At 53.8% G+C, this 17424-nt stretch overlaps 1 protein-coding gene across 1 annotated transcript in view; it reads left to right on the top strand.

Annotated features, from left to right (window-relative positions):
- Positions 1–14096, top strand: part of TRAM2 (translocation associated membrane protein 2) — a 76594-nt gene extending 62498 nt beyond the window's left edge. The window contains exons 5-11 of the mRNA XM_054569478.1: positions 1585–1643; positions 2847–2931; positions 3520–3590; positions 6132–6236; positions 6514–6657; positions 7496–7659; positions 8885–14096. Of these exons, the coding sequence (XP_054425453.1) occupies positions 1585–1643; positions 2847–2931; positions 3520–3590; positions 6132–6236; positions 6514–6657; positions 7496–7659; positions 8885–8958 (702 nt within the window). The 3' untranslated portion in view covers positions 8959–14096. The remainder of the gene's footprint in view (positions 1–1584; positions 1644–2846; positions 2932–3519; positions 3591–6131; positions 6237–6513; positions 6658–7495; positions 7660–8884) is intronic.
- Positions 14097–17424: the final 3328 nt, after the last annotated feature.

The following is a 17424-nucleotide window of genomic DNA, read 5'->3' as shown; positions in this document are numbered from 1 at the left end:
TAGAAACGAAGCTATGAGGGTTTGGGGTAAGACCGGTTCATTCACATCGAAGCCACCATGGCTTCACTGGTGCACGTGCCTGATTGGACTTATCTGGTCATTGTGCTAAGGAGGCCCCAAGCTGGGGGAGTGGGACTGAGGAATCTACCCATAATGTCCCGGGGCATTTAGTACCACCAAGGTGGGCAGACCATCCCTCACTTGGAAATCACCTGAGGATCCAATGGACGGTAGGTAACCTGGGGTGCTTCTCATTACAGCCTGTTGGCCTCCTTTCCCTCCTGAGCACCGCTCAGTCCCAGTGTGAACATGCGAGGCTCTCAAGCTCCTCATGGGAGCCACCAGCTCCGTTTATTTCCTGCCTTCCTGAAGCAGCTGGGCCTGAGGCTGTCGGACCAGGAGTCTGGTGGCCCGGCTCAGATTTTAGCTGGGTTGCCGAAAAACCATCTCGTATGTCCCGATGGTGTCACTGGCCCACAGCCCTCTTCACACTGCCGGTCCGTGGACCACACAGGTGGTATAAATTGAGCTCCAGACCCATGTGAGAGCAAACCTCAGGCAATGAATTTTCAAAGGATAATATTTTTGTGTTCATCCTTAGCCCAGGATGGGCAGACATCTTCATCATCTCCCTGGGGTGGTCATCAGGCTCTTTCTAGTCTACTCTTTCTCTAAGGTGGTAGCCTTTTAAGGGTCCTAATTTTACACATGGGTCTCGGGCCCCACCTCCCAAGGTACCATCTCCTGTCGGTACCCTGGGCAGCCACGTGGGCATGAGCGCCCCGGCCACCTTACTGCTGTGACTCTCAGCTCCTTATTCTTTTTGGGGTCCCAGGGTATTTTTATTTCTTATAACGAGCTCAACTTTGCATTTAAAAGAATACTTGCTAGATTTCATCCGTCATTTCGGTATGTTTTGTGATGGAAGGTGTTTTGGGTTGCACTCCCTACTCTGTAAGAGGCCCTGGGTGTCCATTCGACATGAGGCCCTGGGCGAGATGCCAGAGATTTAAAGAAGGGCCGGAGAAGACCACAGGCTGTGGAGCTTGCAGAGAAATGGAGGCGACTGGCCACAGTGACACGGGGTAATAAGTGTCACACTGGCGAGGCCTATGGGGTGATGTGAAAAGCCAAACTGGGCTTATTTTTGTAGTGGACGGTGATTCTGAAGTCCATTTGCTTATTCATTCTACAAGCATTTCCTGAGTGCCACATGCCAGGCATAATACTAGACCCTGCCGCATAAGCATAAACTGTCATATTCATTTCTAACAGTAACTCTGGGAGGGTATTTGTATTCTCATTTTATGGACGAGCCAGCCACAGCGGAGGGACTGACTTGCTCGGAGGATGGATGCAGCCAGGACGGGCCGGGCCCACTCTCCGACGCAGGTCTCTGACCCCGCGGAGCTCCGCCTGCTCTGTCCCAGCAGAGGGCCCACCGAGTGCCAGCAGGCCCCACGTGGAGAGGCCCTCCATGTCACGTTTCCTGTTCTTTCCTCTTCCTGGAAGCTAGGGATTGGATGCTTCCCTGACCCCTGACTGCTGACATTTCTGAATACTGTCTCTTCTTGCCTACTCCAGGAAGGATATTTAACAAACCCGAGAAGCCTCTGGGAAGACTACCCACATGTGTACCTCCCGTGAGTATTCTCGTGACTTGGTCTCCAGGGAGGAGCCAGCTGGCCCTCTGGCTTCCTCCTCCCGGAATGTGTCCACATCACCACGGAGCCGGCTGGCGTGAGGACCAGTCAGATCCCGAGCCTGTTAGGGCACAGTCTTGTGGAAGACAGACTTATCTGCGTGCTTCTTCCTCCCAGTCTGCTGGACCGGAGAATCCCAGAGTGGAGTATTGTGTGCACCAGCCCCTGTCTCAGACATGGCGTCTTAGCTTGGGCGGCTGTAGCAGACGGAGCACCACAGACTGGGTGGGGTGTGAATAACAGGAATGCGTTTCTCACAGTTCTGGAGGCTGTGACGGCTAAGATCAAGGTGCCCGCAGTTTCAGTGCCTGATGGCCCGCTTCCTGTTCATAGACAGCATCCCTCCCTCCAGGTCCCCACAAGGCAGAAGCAGAGAGGGAGCTCTCTGAGGCCCCTTTTACAAGGGCATCAATCCCACTCACGAGGGCTCTGCGCCCATGGCCAGGCTGTCTTCTGTAGGCCCCACCTCCTGATACCATCACGCTGATTAGGGTGTCAGCGTATGAATTCTGAGGGGATTCAGACATTCAGTCTGCAGCAGGTTCTTAAACCATGTGAGACACAAGAACAGGGCACCTCCATATAGTTCTCTGGGTTTGGGCTTCTGGTGATCCACTCCTGTTCACAGCACGTCTTCCCTTCTGACCTTTCCTGGCTGGTGCCCCATCAGAGGCAGCGTCCCTGTCCCCTCCTGCTCCGGATGGGACACAGGAGGGCAGCAGCCAGGCCCTGTCCCTCAGGAGGCCACTCCTTGCTTTTCCAAAGACCCATAACAAGAGAGGACTTGAGCTGAGTTAGGTCCTTCCTTTGCTACTGAGGTCCATTCATTAAGTGTATTCCCGCCACCCTCTTCTCTACTGACAGTTCTCCAGAATCAGCTCCCTCCTCAGCCTTTCCTCCTCCAGGCTGAAGACGCTCCTCCTTTGCACTCTTTTCACCATTTCTACTTCTCTCAGTGGACCTTCTGTGTCCCTCTAAGTGGTCTTGGCTGTGGAGCTGGGTCCCCAGGCTTAGGAGCATGGTGCTGCTGACCTCCCTCCCTCCCCGCTCCTGGGCCGGCTCCTCGTGCCGTCCTGGCCCTCGCCGACCCCACCGGGCCGTTCTTCTCCATCCATCCCATGTGACTTGCTCCCTTATCTCCAGCTTCCAGGTGAAGTTCTTCTACCTGTGCCAGCTGGCCTACTGGCTGCACGCACTTCCGGAGCTATACTTCCAGAAGGTACGGAAGGTGAGTACTCCCTTCCCCCTCTTGAAGCCATGCATGCTCCCCTCCCCCTTGGTGTTCCAGCTGGTCCTGCCCCTTCCTTTAGAAGCCCAGAGCGCTGGGTCGGGTTGAGAAAATGCCAAGTCAGCCACTGGTGAAGTCCCCAGGAAGACCTCCGTGAGAGTAGGCCACCAGCGTCAGTCTCTTGCCTGCCTCCCACGTTTAACATGTACTTGGCTTTGGGGGAAACCTAAGTCTCATCTTCTGGATGGCAGATGGAGAGGGTCATGCCTTTCCCACAGTCTTTTTTTTTTTTTTATAGCTTCCCTCTGAATTATTTCCAGAGCCCTGTCCCCCAGTCCCTGTCCCTTCTTTCTCAACCGAGCCCCACCCTCTGACTTCAGACCTGAAGCTGCCGCCTTGCCCTCAGACTTCTCAGCAGCCTGGTGCATGGCCCTCTAGCGTGACCTGGGACCGGCTGTGTTAAAGCACCAGCCCCATGTCCGCGGGGGAGGTGGCCTGGCCCTCCCCCAGCCCTCTGTACTTCCCCTCCGTCCCTGCTCCTGCAGTCACGGAGCGCGCGCCCTCACTGTCCGCTCCTCTTGTTTGCAGGAGGAAATTCCCCGCCAGCTCCAGTACATTTGCCTGTACCTGGTCCACATAGCTGGAGCATACCTCCTCAAGTGAGTGACACCGGGCCGGCCCTCTTGTTCGCACATCTCTGCACACATCCACTCAATTAGCCGGCATTTATGAGATGCCTCCTGTGTGCTAAGACCTGGGAATACAGAGAGAGATGGTAGAAAATTCCTTTGTCTTCAGTGGAGTGTTCGCAGCCTGCTAGGAGGGACAGTTATACACACAGGAGGAGGATGGTGTAGTGTTAAGCACTGCGCTACAATGTGTGCCATCTGTCAGGGGGACCCGGAAGAGTGACCACTGCAGCCGAGACAGCAGGGAAGGCTGGCCAGAGTTGGCACTTGGTCTGTGGCTCTGCAGGTGGGGGGCTGGGCCCCTCCCTCATGTGTCCAGCGGCAGGAGCTGCCAGGGCGCACGGCCCTGGAACCCCTGTCCCTTTGATTTGTAACAAGAAACGGTTGTTCAGAAATTGAAAGAGTTGCTATGGTGTTTGGCCTTGAGTGTCTCTTATGAAAAGATTCATATTGAGGAACAGGGTATGTCATTGCTAATTTGGGTTTTTCTTGAGCGTTATCCATGCAGTACAGGGGAACACCCAGGACTTTCTCTAAGCTGGCACTTTGAGAACTTGTGACGTGTGACTTGGTGATGTGTAATCTGCGAAGCCACCCGGAGCTCCCGGGGCCCCTCCTCTCCTGGGCCCTCGCCGCAGGCATCCAGTGAGGATGGTGGGCTCGGGTGAGTGAGGCAGCAGGAGGCTCTCACGTCCGTTCTCCTGTTTTGCGAGGCTTCCAACCGTAAGGGTTCCTGGATGGGCCTTAGGGGGCGAAGGCCATGTGGTGAGGGCGGCTCTGCTCTTGTGTTGGATGCTCATGTGTCACATGCAAAATGGGTCTGGGGAAGCCAGGCTGTGCCGCACCCCCCAACAGAGTGTGATGAGGACGGGGTGAGAAGGCACTGGCAGGACCACGTAGGGGAGCTTCCTGCTGGTCTCAGGTCGCCTCTTGCCTCTGAGGATGCGAGGTGCTCCCAGATCCATTTTTCTCTGCATGTGTATCTCCCAAGGAAGGATAAGGCAGGTGTCTGACCCTGTTTGCCCCAAGTCCTTTGAATTCTTGTTTTGGAATGAGAAGAGGACAGGGAGGGCAGGTAGCAACAGACCCTCCAAAGCCATGCCCATCCTGTTCCCAGAGAGGCTGGCACCGGGTCAAGGTGCAGCTGCCTCTCTCCGCTCATTTAGGGAATGCGTGCTCTTTACCCCTCCGTCCTTCTAATTTTTTGAAGTGAGTGTGGGGAGAGGAGAGGCCCTTGGCTGCGGGATTTCCCAAGGAAGATAGACCTTTGAAATGCCGAATAGTGCGGGGTCTCATTTTGGTGAAGAGCTTGGCTTTTGAAGGCCTTTGCTCACTCAACAGAGACGTGAGCCCTCCCATGGAACGGGCGCTGCTTCAGGCTGCAGTTACATCTGGGTGAAAGCAGACAGGTCCTGTCCTCCTGGGGTATCTGTTCTAGCAGGAGGCAAACCACAGACAAGAGAATAAATAGAGTTTCCTGTGGCGGTAAGTGCGATAAAGAAAATAAAGCAGGGCAGTGTCACAGAGCGATGGGTGCACTTGGCACCTTTGGTGTGTGAGGGCAAAGCCTCTCTGAGGAGGTGATTCAGGTGGAGACATGAATGACAAGAGCCAAGTACGTGGAGACCTTGGGGGAGAGCTGTACAGGCAGAGGGAGCAGCAGGTGCACAGCCCTGAGGTGGGAGTGAGCCTAAAGCCCAGTGTGGCTGGAATGCAGAAAATGAGGCCTGAGACAAGGTCATGGGCAAGATCGTGGTGGACTTTCTAGGCCACGTGAAGACACTGGGGAGTTTTCACATTATTCTCTTAACCATTCTCGAGATCCAGTGATCATCGTGATTGATTTTGCACTTCTTTGGTCTCATTGGGTAGAAATGGCTGGATCGTTCTCTGTCACTACATGTGGGAGGGCCTCCACGTTACCTCAGTGACGTCCTGACGCCCTGCAAATTCAGCAGGATCTTTAATCTCTCTTTGTGTTTGCATGACAGCTGGCTATCTGCAGCAAACTGCTTAAGAAAGTCAGTAACAACATCATGCCTGGAATTAAGCAGAGAGTATGTCTGAGTGGATACTATTTTTTAAGAGTTCGGTTCACTAGTGTAGATTTTTGCATTATGTTGAGTTTCGCTTCGCTGTGTGCCTCTGAGCTGTGAAGACTTGGCTAATGAAAAATTAGACGGCAGGAATCCCTGGTTCTCCCTGGAGAGCCCAGCAACTTGCTCTGAGCACCTTGTATTGCTTCAGCCCTGGCCAGATGATGAGTGCTATGAAGAGCCTCGACTGGGGCCACTGTGGGAGCAGTAAGGGTGCCTGACCCAGACCGGATGGGAGAAAGGCCGGGGGTTCAGTGTTAGGAAAAATTCCTGAGGTGTGACAGCAAAACTGAATCCTAAAGGATTAGGCAGGGCCAGCCAGGGAGTGGAGTGGAGAGCAGAGCCCAGGGCGTTGGGCCCCTCGGGTCTGCTCTCCGTGGACTTGGGGGACTGTGGGGCGCGTCTCTTCCCGCAGCCTGAGCCGCCTGGGCCTCATCCTGCTGCTGCTGCAGTACTCCACCGAGTTCCTCTTCCACATGGCCCGACTCTTCTACTTTGCAGACGAGAACAATGAGAAGCTGTAAGTGCTGAGGCTGGGAGGCTGGCCTGCTCAGAGGTGCAGCAGGCAGGGGTGTCCTCTGATGGGAGGGTCCTGCCCTGGGTGTCAGCTGCCCCCCCGCCCCCACCACCTGCAGGCTGCGCCAAAGGTTCCGTTTTTCCTGGAGCATCTTATTCTAGATACCTTATCCCTCAGCCGCCCTTGATCCTTCTTCCCACTTGGGATCAGCCCTGGAGAAGCAGGTGAAGGTTCCTCGTGGGCCTAAAGGTTGATGTTCCTTTTCTGCCTCTGCGAGCAGGTTTAACGCCTGGGCTGCTGTCTTTGGGGTCACGCGCCTCTTCATCCTCACCCTTGCCGTGCTGGCCATCGGCTTTGGACTTGCTCGCATGGAAAACCAAGCTTTTGACCCCGAGAAAGGGAACTTCAACACCTTACTTAGCAGGTGAGCTGGGCAGAAGCGCAAGGCAATAAATCAGGGCTCCCAGGGAGCTACCAAGACCTCCTGAACTTGGCCCAACTTATGCAGAAAGTCAGGAGGCAGTAAACACCTGGGCCTCCTGTGTGCTGATATTTACGGGAACCCCTGGACATTAGGCCTGAGGGGAGAAGAGTTACCAGTCTTCTTTCTCCATCAAAACCATCCTCAGCTCCCAGCCCAGGCCCAAAAAGGAGAGCCAGGGCCTCAGTCCACATGGCAGTCCCCTCGCCTTTGTGGTGCTCAGTAGGTTTCTCACCCCGCCTTGCCAGTGATCATTACAGTTCCGCTTGGACTCTTTACAGCCACATTCTCAACAGGTTGACCAGTGGCCTCCCATAGCAGTGAGGAAGGCAATGAGGAAGCCATTGTGTTTCCATGAGACCCTAGGTCCTGAGAAGGTGTGTGACTGGTCCAGGGTGGCACAGCTTTTAAGTGCCATGCTAGATGAGAAGCCTGATAGAATTATTTGTGCTGTCTATGGTTCAGTTCACTTGAATTCTAGTATACATGGAGCTGACATGAGCCGTATTTTGTGCTGTGGAGGGTACAGAAGGGCCAGGCTGAGGGCCCCAGCCGGCACGGGGACAGTGTGATTGTGGAGCGGGATGTACGTCTGTTGACAGTCCCCTGGGCCTGGTCCCTCCGTCACCCCCCTGAAGTGTGCTAGAGCAGAGGTGGGCCCTGGGCCCTGTGCTCTTCCTGGTGGTGGCGGCGTGGTGGGGCTGTGCTGGGGCTGGAGGGGATGTGCCATGGGATGGGCAGGGTTCCAGACCCCAGAACTCCCCACTCTGCCCCTCTGCAGGCTCTGTGTGCTGCTGCTGGTGTGTGCTGCCCAGGCCTGGCTCATGTGGCGCTTCATCCACTCCCAGCTGCGGCACTGGCGGGAATACTGGAATGAGCAGAGCGCCAAGCGGAGGGTCCCAGCTGCCCCTAGACCACCATCAAGGCTCATCAAGAGGGAATCTGGTGAGTGCCAGGGCCTTGGGCAGGCCGAGGCGGAGTCTGCCTGGGGCGGGGGAGGAGTCAGGGCTGGGCTCCTCGGGCTCTTCCCAGACCAGTCCTGCGGCCCTCCGGCCCTCCCTCTGGACTCCTTCCCTGGGCCTGGGGCTCTCTGGCTCCTGCCAGGGCCTGACTGGCACGTGGCTGGGTGTGGGCCAGGGACAGACTGTGGGCGGGGCTGGCCCTGACTCGGCGGGTGCTCTCTGGCAGTGGTGGGGCAGGGCAGTGGCTGGGTGGGGAACGCTTGGCAGGAAGCGTGTCCTCAGGGTGGCTTCTGGACCCCGGCCAAGTTCTGCGCCTGTTCTCTGGGCTGCACAGCTGCTCTGTCCTCACCTGCCCTCTGCTCTCTCTGCATCGCGGCCGCCCCGCCTCCCAGGCTGCTGGCTCCACTTCTGTCTGCAGGAATGACTCGCCAGCACAGGGGTGGGTGGCGGGCGGGGACGCCCCCCTCTCTGGCCCCCACCACACCTCAGTAACCACCCACGCGCTCTGGGTCCCCGGGCACTACCAGCCCTGCGCCTGCTGCCCAGCCTGGGGGCCTGTCTGCACCAGGATGTGTTCTGACTCACCTGCCCTTCTCCAGGTGTGGCCTGCTTGGCAAAGGCTCATGTGTGTTAGGACCAGACACGTGTGCGGCTGGGTGTGTAGAGGAGCCAGGCCTGGCTGCGGTGGGTATGGGGCAGGAGGTGGCAGCCAGACGTGCCTCTGTGACTTGAAGCAAGCACATAGGCATGTTTCTGACAAAAACAAAAAGATTTCTTTTCTGCCCTAATTTTTCTGCCAGAGTAGTGTCGGGCATCTGAGGAAAGCCTTGTCCCTCCAGCCTCTCTACCCGTCCCCTCAGTTGTCACCTTCCTGCGAGTTGTTGCTAAAGTGGGTGGCAGCCCTTCAGGGGGTCTGAAAGAAACTGAGGACACTGGCAGCGGCTGAGTGACCGCAGCGAGGACCTGACCGCAGCCTCAGGCCTGGGCGGCAGGCCTCTCCTGTTGCGGGTCACTGTGTCATCCCAGCCCCTCCCACCAAAGGACGGTCCGGGACCAACACCTCAAACGGAGCCAGTGGGAGACGCCCCTGGGGGAAGCAGGAGCCCCCGGGGGCTGCAGCTGGGCCGGGCCGCCTGGGCCCCCACCCTCCACCCCTGCTCCGGTCCCAGCAGAAATGCCACGTCTGTCTGTCTCCCTTTCCTTCCTAGGTTACCATGAAAATGGAGTGGTGAAAGCAGAGAATGGAACCTCCCCACGGACTAAGAAACTCAAGTCTCCTTAAGGCCAAAGTGCTGAGAACAGGAATCCTCTTGGGGGGCCCAGCAGGGCAGCGGGGGGCCCAGGCCTCCGTCACTGCCTCCCCTTCCTGCTCATGACGCTCCATCGCAAACAGCAGGAACCTGTCTTTAAACGGGGCTTTTCTTCTTTCTTACTTCTTGGCTTTTTCTTATTCTTCCGTAAACCATTCTCAATAAAACCAAAAATCTTCCTCTTTCTCTCCCTCAAGCCACTCATGTCCTCACCTCTGTCCTGTGTTGGGTTTTCTGGAAGCGCAGGTTCTCCTGGTTGTCTTTCTGCTGTGGCCTCCTTGCTCGTCTGTCACAGCTGCTGCTTTCTCTTTTTACTTCTTTTACTGTGTTGTGCAATTTTTCTGTCTTGACTTTTACCATGAGAGGGAGCTAAGATTGCAGTCCTGGCCACCCAACCCCAGCATCGGTCCCCAGGACCTGTCAAAGTCCGGAAGCCTCGCGTGAGGATCCCGTGCCTGGGGCCAGCGGCAGGCCCCCCGGTGGTCCCCGTGTGGATGGGCAGAAAGAGGAGAGACCGCCCTCTTGATCATAATCTCCTAGGTGCTGATTAACTGACGACATGTATGATTCCAGTTCTGCGCGCACTGTCTCGAGGCCCAGCAGGACTGCTGCTCCTTGTAAATGCCAAGGCATTTGGCTTTGGGACCTGACGACTCGGTCTGGGAGGATGGTGTTAACTGTGCTGGGTCCCCTGACTCAAGACAGTTTGCCAGTGGCTGGTCCTGTGTTGGAAACCAGCCTGCCCTCACTCTGCTGGGGAAGTGCCAGAGATTGGACACGTCTTCCCACTGTCTAGAGCGAGAGCAAGTGTACTGAGCCATCAAGCTCTTCTGGAAAGTGATGGCCGAGTCGACCCAGGACTTTCGTGAGCAGCCCCAGCTGCACCTGCTTTGCTACCCTTCACCAGCGTTCAAAACCAAATCCGACAGCCGATAGGACTGGCTGGGCGCGGGCTGGTCTCCACCCCAGCCCCAGGCAGCCCTGTCAAGCCAGCCCTGCTGCCCGACTTCATCTCCCTGCCCACAGGAACACCAAGCCCCCGCCGGCCTCCCTCGTTGAGTGTCCTTTGGAATCGTCGTTGTCATCTGCTGATGTTTGTTGAGCACACCTACAGCACAGCGCTGTAGATGGTACGAACCAGGACAGGCTGCTTAGATGAGCTGTACGGCTATGCCGAGGCTTCCTGCCTCATCTCACGTGGTGATTCCCTCCTCTCTCCCCAAAGATAAGGTCCTGACAGGGCCTTGCAGGGACTTGCACAGAAGAGTCGGGCTTTCCGGGGTCCTGTTTAGAACTCCCGGACTCTGTACTGCAGTGATGGGGAGTGGTTCTTGGTGGGCGCAGGAATGTTAGTGTCATTTGATGAGTTGGTCCTCTTTCTGACATCACAGTAGAAGCCGAATCTTGGATCATTATCCAGGAAAGGGGGAGATGGGTCCTTCCATCAAGGCAGGGCCCATTCTCTATGTCACTTGCATCAGAGATCAATTTTAATTTTCTAGAGACTTAGGGATTTGTTTCCTAACACTGTTGTAGACCCTTATGTCTCTGTCAGGATAAGGTGACTGAAAAGGAGGAACTACCCTTGGCTGCTTCCGATTACTCTTAGGAAGTGGGGCTGTTTTTGAAAGTAGGCGTCTCTCCCATCCTTCTCTGATGCCCCTCTGGGTGGCGAAGCAGAACTTGGTGAAAGGGTAGCATGGTGGTGGCCAGTGGCAGACCGTTCAGCCAGCAGCCCCTGCGCCTGCCCCAGCAGCCCAGGCACCAAAGGTTGTCTCCAGACCACGTTCTGGGCAGCGTGTCCCTGCCCCCCAGGTGGCTGCTTCCCCGGGTGAGCCCTATAAAACTGTGGAGTCTTGCCGTCAGCAAATACGTGCAACGTGTGTGCTGCGGGCTGGCCAGCTGCCGAGCAACAGCCCAAGGCCTGCCCTCCAGCAGCCTCCCTCCCCTGTGCACGGGTGTTCCAGGTGTTCGCTGCCACACAGACCACAGGCGTCGTGTCGTAAGCGTCCCGCAGGCTCCAGTACTGTGCTCGGTGTGCCTCAGGTGGCGCTGCCACCCCAGAGGCCAGGTCAATGTCGGCTGCTTCTTAAAGCACAGGGCTGAGAATGATGAGAGTAAGTCACATCTTTTCTGCTCTGTAAAAAGCCCCGAGACATGAGTAAGGCTAGGATCTCACTGGCTGGTCTTCAGGAATGATTTGAGGGAGCAGGGGATAGGGTCATTGGAGGGCGCTTTGTAACCCCACTGGCATCCCTGGCACGGTTCTTGCAGAGAGCGCCAAGTCTTTGGCAGGTTGGCTCAAACCATGTTGCCAGGGGTCAAAATAACTCAATTCTATTTCACCCTGTGAGCTTGTTGGGCTGGTTTGTCCTGATTTGGCCACTTTGACTGTTTGCAGTCTCAAACACCCTTCTGGTCCCAGCTATGCTAAGCCATCTGCGTAGGCCCTGACAGGCACCTCTAGGTTCGGGAGGTCAGCTCAGCAGCACCCACCCAGGGCAGGAGAACACGTGAATCTACCTCAGCGACCGCTGCCTCTCAATGTCTCTGATGGCACCAGCGTGGGGCAGCCCAGCAGACAGCAGTGGCAGGAGAGGGACAGGGAGGCCGTGCCGGTGGGACAGGAGGGTCCTGTGTCGCCGATTCCCCTCCTTGGAGGCTCACTGATGGGAAGGTTATTTTTACCATCCAGACTCTGAGAGCTGCACTATTAATAAGTTACATGTGTCCCTTCTGAAGGTAGGGGACAGTTCTGCGGGAGGGGGAGCAGGCCGGGCCAGGAGGAGCGCTGCTTCTCCCGTTCCAGTCAGTTCTCACCCTGTGTGTGTCTGGCCACCAGACCAAAACTGTTACCGAGAGAACCGTTTTCCGCTTTGTCTGAAGGCAGCAACATTTCAGAAACCAAACTAGCCCTCCGTGCTCTGACCGCCTCTGCATCCCTTGACTGGAACCCCTCGGACCCTGGAAACCCCTGAAGCCTGGGCTGCCAGTTCAAGGGGCGTGTGCTGCTCGGTTTTCTTGGGGGAACTTCATTACCTTTGACCTTTTTTCTAAGTGGTAAATAAAAAGTAGGGGCAGAGAGCACCACCCCCACCCAAGATTCCTGACAGGAAAGTATTCCTTGGCTGACTTTTTAATTCCATGTGGCTTGCTGACTGTGCAGCTGGGGAAGCTTGGGTTGGATTTTTTTCATAGGTTCAGCTTTCCCGAAGCCAGGTGGTTTTTCTGAGGCCTGGGTGAGAGAAGATGGTGGGGGGGCCGGGGGCACGACACGCCTCACTCCCCATGTAAGGGCCTCAGCACCACACATGAAGAGATTTCCAGTCCTGGTCTTCACAGGCCCGCCTTTTAGTGGAGAGTGCGCTGAAGGCTTGTGAGTTGGGACAACAGAGTGGTCTTTATTCCCCCCGCCCCCCACAGCCTTCCCAGCTCACAGCCCTGCTTGTCAGGAGGGACTTGGGCACGACTGGAGAGCTGGGTCATTATCAGATCCCTTGAAAGCTAAACAGAATTGCTCTCTGGCCCTTGGTTGGCCCAGTGAGGAGGCCTTTATTAACTTCTCACTCTTCACCCCCATTCTGTGAATATCAGTTCCCCCTCCCCAAAGGCTGAAAAAGACCTTCTTCCTGCCCCCATGTGCCCCTTAGCCTTTTCATGGAGGTCTTCGAAAAGCGCGGGGACAGGGGCCTCCTGGCTCTGTGCGGCCTCTGCGCGCGGCAACCTGTGTGAGCGTTTGTCATAAGCAGAGCAGATTCTTACTCTCTGTGTGAGAAGTGCCTTACTTGCCGTGTGGCCTTGGCCTTCACTGTTGTGTAGAGCCAGCTCCCAGCTGCCAGGGCACTAGGGCTGTTTGTCACATGCAGCCAAAGGCACTGGGCCCGGTACAGTTACATGTAAAAGGGACACCGATTGTGACAATTTCGCCTCATTTGTCTCAACTGCCCCCACACGCACCATCACATTAGGGTCTGTGGCGTGACCCCTGTTTTGTTTCAGGGTGCTCCCTGGAGTCAGTGCTCAGGCCTGCCGGGGTGGATGCGGAGGCCTGCGAAGGCCCATTGCAGCGCCGGTGCCTCGTGCCTGTAAAGGGAAGCTCAGAGGGCCAGGGCACTAAGCCCTGTTTGTGCCTCTGGCCCCAGCACGGTGAGCCCCGCTCTTCCAGCACCCCCTCACCATGATTATGAAAGGGTACCCTTGCTATAACCTCTTCTGATCTATTTTGCTTCCCATTCAACCCGAAGTCTATATGACAGTGGTGTCTACTTTCCAGTCACAAGTGTTAACTCACAGATACCCATTTAACAGTGGGTCTAGGTTGGCCAATGCAGAACTTCAAGCTTCCAGTTCAGTGTTACCTTGTGTTAGCAGCAGCTCCATCTCCCCGGCCCCAGCCCACCTGCCTTTCCCTTGCTCTTCCGGGTTGTGCAATAACCCTCCCGCCCAGTGGTCCTTCCACAGGCTTTGCTGTCCCTTCCAACACCCTGCAGTTGGGAAGGGAAGGGACCCATGGGAGGGGCAGCCATCACCCCCTACAGAAGAAATGTTAGCCACTCTCCCTGTGTTGCTTTTCTCATGATTCTGGGTAGGTTTCTGTGGCACTCTAGTAGAACATTGTAGCATCATCTTAAAAGTCCATATAATTTTTTTAAAATAATCTGTTGAAAAGGAAAAATAACTATCCTCATGATGGGGCATTAACAAGAGTAATAAGTCAGTGTCTGGGGATAAGATCTGTTGTGACACCCGAGGTGCCACCATCTCTCTGCCTGAAAGCATTCTAGAGTTTCTTGTTCACGTGGAGAGGAAGGAGAGCCACGTGTGGACAGCCCTGTCCACCGGACAGGGACTGCCCGTGATAAGTACCACCATTTCCTTGGGTACAGATTCAAGTGTTTATGTGCTGAGACTAAACCTCATTTTTCAGTTCTTCTTGTTTAATAAACATCTGAAGGATGAGCTGAGGCTGCTGGTGCCCTGAGCAACTCATAATGCAAATGTGGATAAAAAATGTCTTTTTGTTTTTCTACTTAGCCTGTTCATGTTATGGACCAAATTACAACAAGGAACTCAAGGAAAATTTGTACCTGCCGTATTTATGCTCATGTAAAAGGGGTTTTTTGTTGTTTTTTTTTTTGGGGGGGGGGCTTTTTACTTTCAGTGAACTTTTTTCAAAATCCTTTTTCCACTGTTTCTGTCTGGTTTGAAAACAAATTACAGTTTTGTATGGATTTTTTAAGTGTACATTTTGAAGCAAATGATCAGCAAATATTTTTGAAATAACTGAATAAAAGGCATAGAGTTATCAGTCTCATTGTTTCTGGTATAATTCCTTATATTCCTTTTTGATGTGGGTGCTTACCTTTGCTAGTACTTGAAAAAAATGTCAAGTATAATTTCTAATAGTTTTTACTATATCAGTCATTTCATGTATATCTTTTAAGATACATTTGTTAATTGCACTCATGTGACTTAGGGAGCTGGAATTGAGGATGGAGAGTTACACCAAATATTAGGTAATAACAAGCATCTTCTTTATTTGGGTCTATAACAGTAAAGAATAAAAGTGGAAAGGCGTTTTCTTGACATGGGGTTTTTGGGTTGGAAGCTCCACTAGGCTTGATGTCTACTGTATTATGAAGTCATTTGGCTAGAAGATGGGATTAAGTAAAAACCATCAACTATTTGTGCTGGTAATGAATAGATGTTCAAGCATCAGTAACAATGGTGGGCCGGGGGTGGGGGCAGTTGCTGGAGTCAGTCAGACGGCCTATTGCCTGCAGCTGTTTGCTGTGTTTTCCAGAACCATCTTCAGAGAGAGCTCAGGGATGGGTGCAGTTACAGGTGGCAGTTAGCCAAGGACACCCACAGCGAGTGAGGATTAAAAAGGAAACTTTCAGCTGTGGTGCCGGTGAGTGGCACTGGTGGAGGGCAAGCTTTGGTGCAGACTTAGGTGGTGGTCCTGCTCAGCTGTGAGAAGTTAGGTGACCTCGGGCAGTTAACCTTGCTGAGCCTGTTTGCTCACCTCTGTTCTGCAGTTGTGGAAGCTGGTTGTTTGCTTGCTTCCTTTTGCAGGGAGTGGTAGTGATTTAGGGATAGTGAGTGCTAAATTCATGGTACAAATAAAGCATTCAATAAATAAATTTTTTAAATGAACATACTCTTATGCATGTGCGAGCAGGATATTCGGGAGTCACTCGTCCAAGTGACTCTCGAATCTCTGGAAACGTTTAGAAATGTCCTCTACCTGTTCGTCCCAAGTACCCTCAAAGCCTATAGGTGAGCTTGATGAACCCCAATTAGATGTATGTTCAGGGCCCCCTGGTCGTGCAGACAGTACAGGGCTAGGGCCTGAGTAGTCGTGACTTGCAGGCAATGTACACACAAAGGCAGGTTTTACTAGCCCTAAATCTGTAAGCCACCTTAAACCATCTTACACACATCCCTCAGGTCTCATCGCCTCAGGTTCAAACGCAAATAGGGGGTGCTAATTCTTTCAGTCTCAACTCCCTGGTGGCCCAGGCAAAGGATGGTTATTTCTTCCCACAATATAGCTTACTGCAGGCTAATGCTCCGCTCTCCTCTGTCACGAGAGCCAGGACTCCAGATGCATGCCAGGTGTGACTATAGCATAAGGAAGCATAAATGACCCCTAATGGTTGCACTGCCATTCAGGGTCTCAGTGGGAAAACCGATTTGCTCTGACTTGCGGCTCCTGTACCTGGATGCCTTGCATAAACCAGCAGCAGTAAGCAGTGACTGTGGACACCACAGAAGTGACCTGCTGGCTCTGGTCATCTGTGAAGTCGCTTTTATACCTTGTGATGGTGCTGGCAGATCTGAACACCTCCATCTTGGGTAAGCATGGAAGATGAGGCTTGGACAGCAAGCTTAAGTCATGTGTGGGAATAGTGCCAATCTTATTCTGAGACACTTTTGTAAGAGACGGCTGACTTTTAAATCTTGGCACCCATTACAATGGAAAAGATAAAAGAAGAATAAAAGGGGAAAAGATGTCAGAACTGAGGTTAAAAGGGCTATGAGCACCTGGATCTCAAAGGATAGGCAAAAGGATACAAACTGAGACCTTCTCCCTGATGTCTCCCATTTTGGTTAAGGACAAAAATTGGCACGTATCTCCATACACTACGGATTGGGGCAGCTTCATGGAGGCTTGCTGAAGAGGGGCCCAAAGCTTTTGCAGACTCTGCCCTTCCATGGGAGGCCAGGGTGATGCGGACGTCACTGGGGAGCGTGGATTTCTGGAAAGGGTCCCTCAAAGTACTGTAGGTCCACAGGCGCAGTGATGGCAGTGCTTCAACAGACTCGGGGCTTGAGGTGTACCCCCTGGAGTTTGAAGAGCATGAGGTCTGGAGTGCCCGGTTCTCACCTAAAACAAGTCCCAAGGGAAGGTACTGGCTGGGCTGCCTGACTGCACAGCCCAGAGAGTGACACAGAGGGGAGCACTGGCAAGAGCGGCGCCCTGAAGGGCGAGCAGCCTGCGCGGCCGCTGGGGAGAGGGCCTCCTGGGAGGATGAGGAGCCCGGTGGGGGTGTACTGTTAGCGTTGGGTGGTCAGCTGGAGACAGAGCCATCTGTCTCAGAGAAAGGTGCCCCGGGAGAAGGGGCTCGCCTCTAGGGCCCTGACCCCTGCTTATGGCTTTGCCAGCCACCGCTGTAAGACTGGGCCCCTTTCCTCTGGTTTCTAGCCCTACCTCTCCAGACACCATAAAGACCAGAAACAGCGATATGGCTGCCCTGACAGACTATCGCCCCGACCCCACCCCGTACACACATACTACAGGCTTCCAAGCTTGGGGCAGGACTGAGCTGGGGCAGGCAGGATCGAGCTTTGTGTTTTTATTTTAGATGGAAACAGACTTTTAAATACTTGAAAATTAGACTTTTTAAATAGTTATGAGTGACTTCGGGAAAAAAAAAACAACAAGAACGGATTCTTTTTGATATAGCAACCTGAAGCAGAAAAGGGAGAGTCAGCACAATACATTTACAGGCCCTTTCATTAAGCGGGTTAGAGGTCTCTTGGCTCATTAGGAGAGGTCAAACCAAAGGAGGTTCCCGCTATTTCAGAGAGGGCCAGGCATCCTCCATCATAAGAAACTCCACCCTCATTTATGCCACTTTTTGGGTAGCAGGGAGGAACCTGAGACAACACTTATAAGGATGAAGTTGGTGGCTGACTTTAAGGAACAGCTCTGATTCCAGAAAGTCTGTCCAAGCTCATTAGAAAACCAGCAACTACTACAGGTCTTTTTTCCTATCTCAAGGTAGGCTGTCTAAAACTAGAGACTTCCTAATTTTTTTTTCTTTCTTTTTTTGTTTTAAACTACAAACCACATCAACAAATACATTTTACATAATAATCCAGTAAATACACACTCTGCTGAAATGAAGTTTCATGAAACAGTACATACTCTT

The sequence above is a fragment of the Pteronotus mesoamericanus genome, unplaced genomic scaffold, assembly GCF_021234165.1.
Source record: "Pteronotus mesoamericanus isolate MK-2021 breed Mesoamerican mustached bat unplaced genomic scaffold, CSHL_Meso_final contig_20, whole genome shotgun sequence".
Lineage (NCBI taxonomy): Eukaryota > Metazoa > Chordata > Mammalia > Chiroptera > Mormoopidae > Pteronotus > Pteronotus mesoamericanus.
This window is presented reverse-complemented; position numbering and strand designations above follow the sequence as displayed.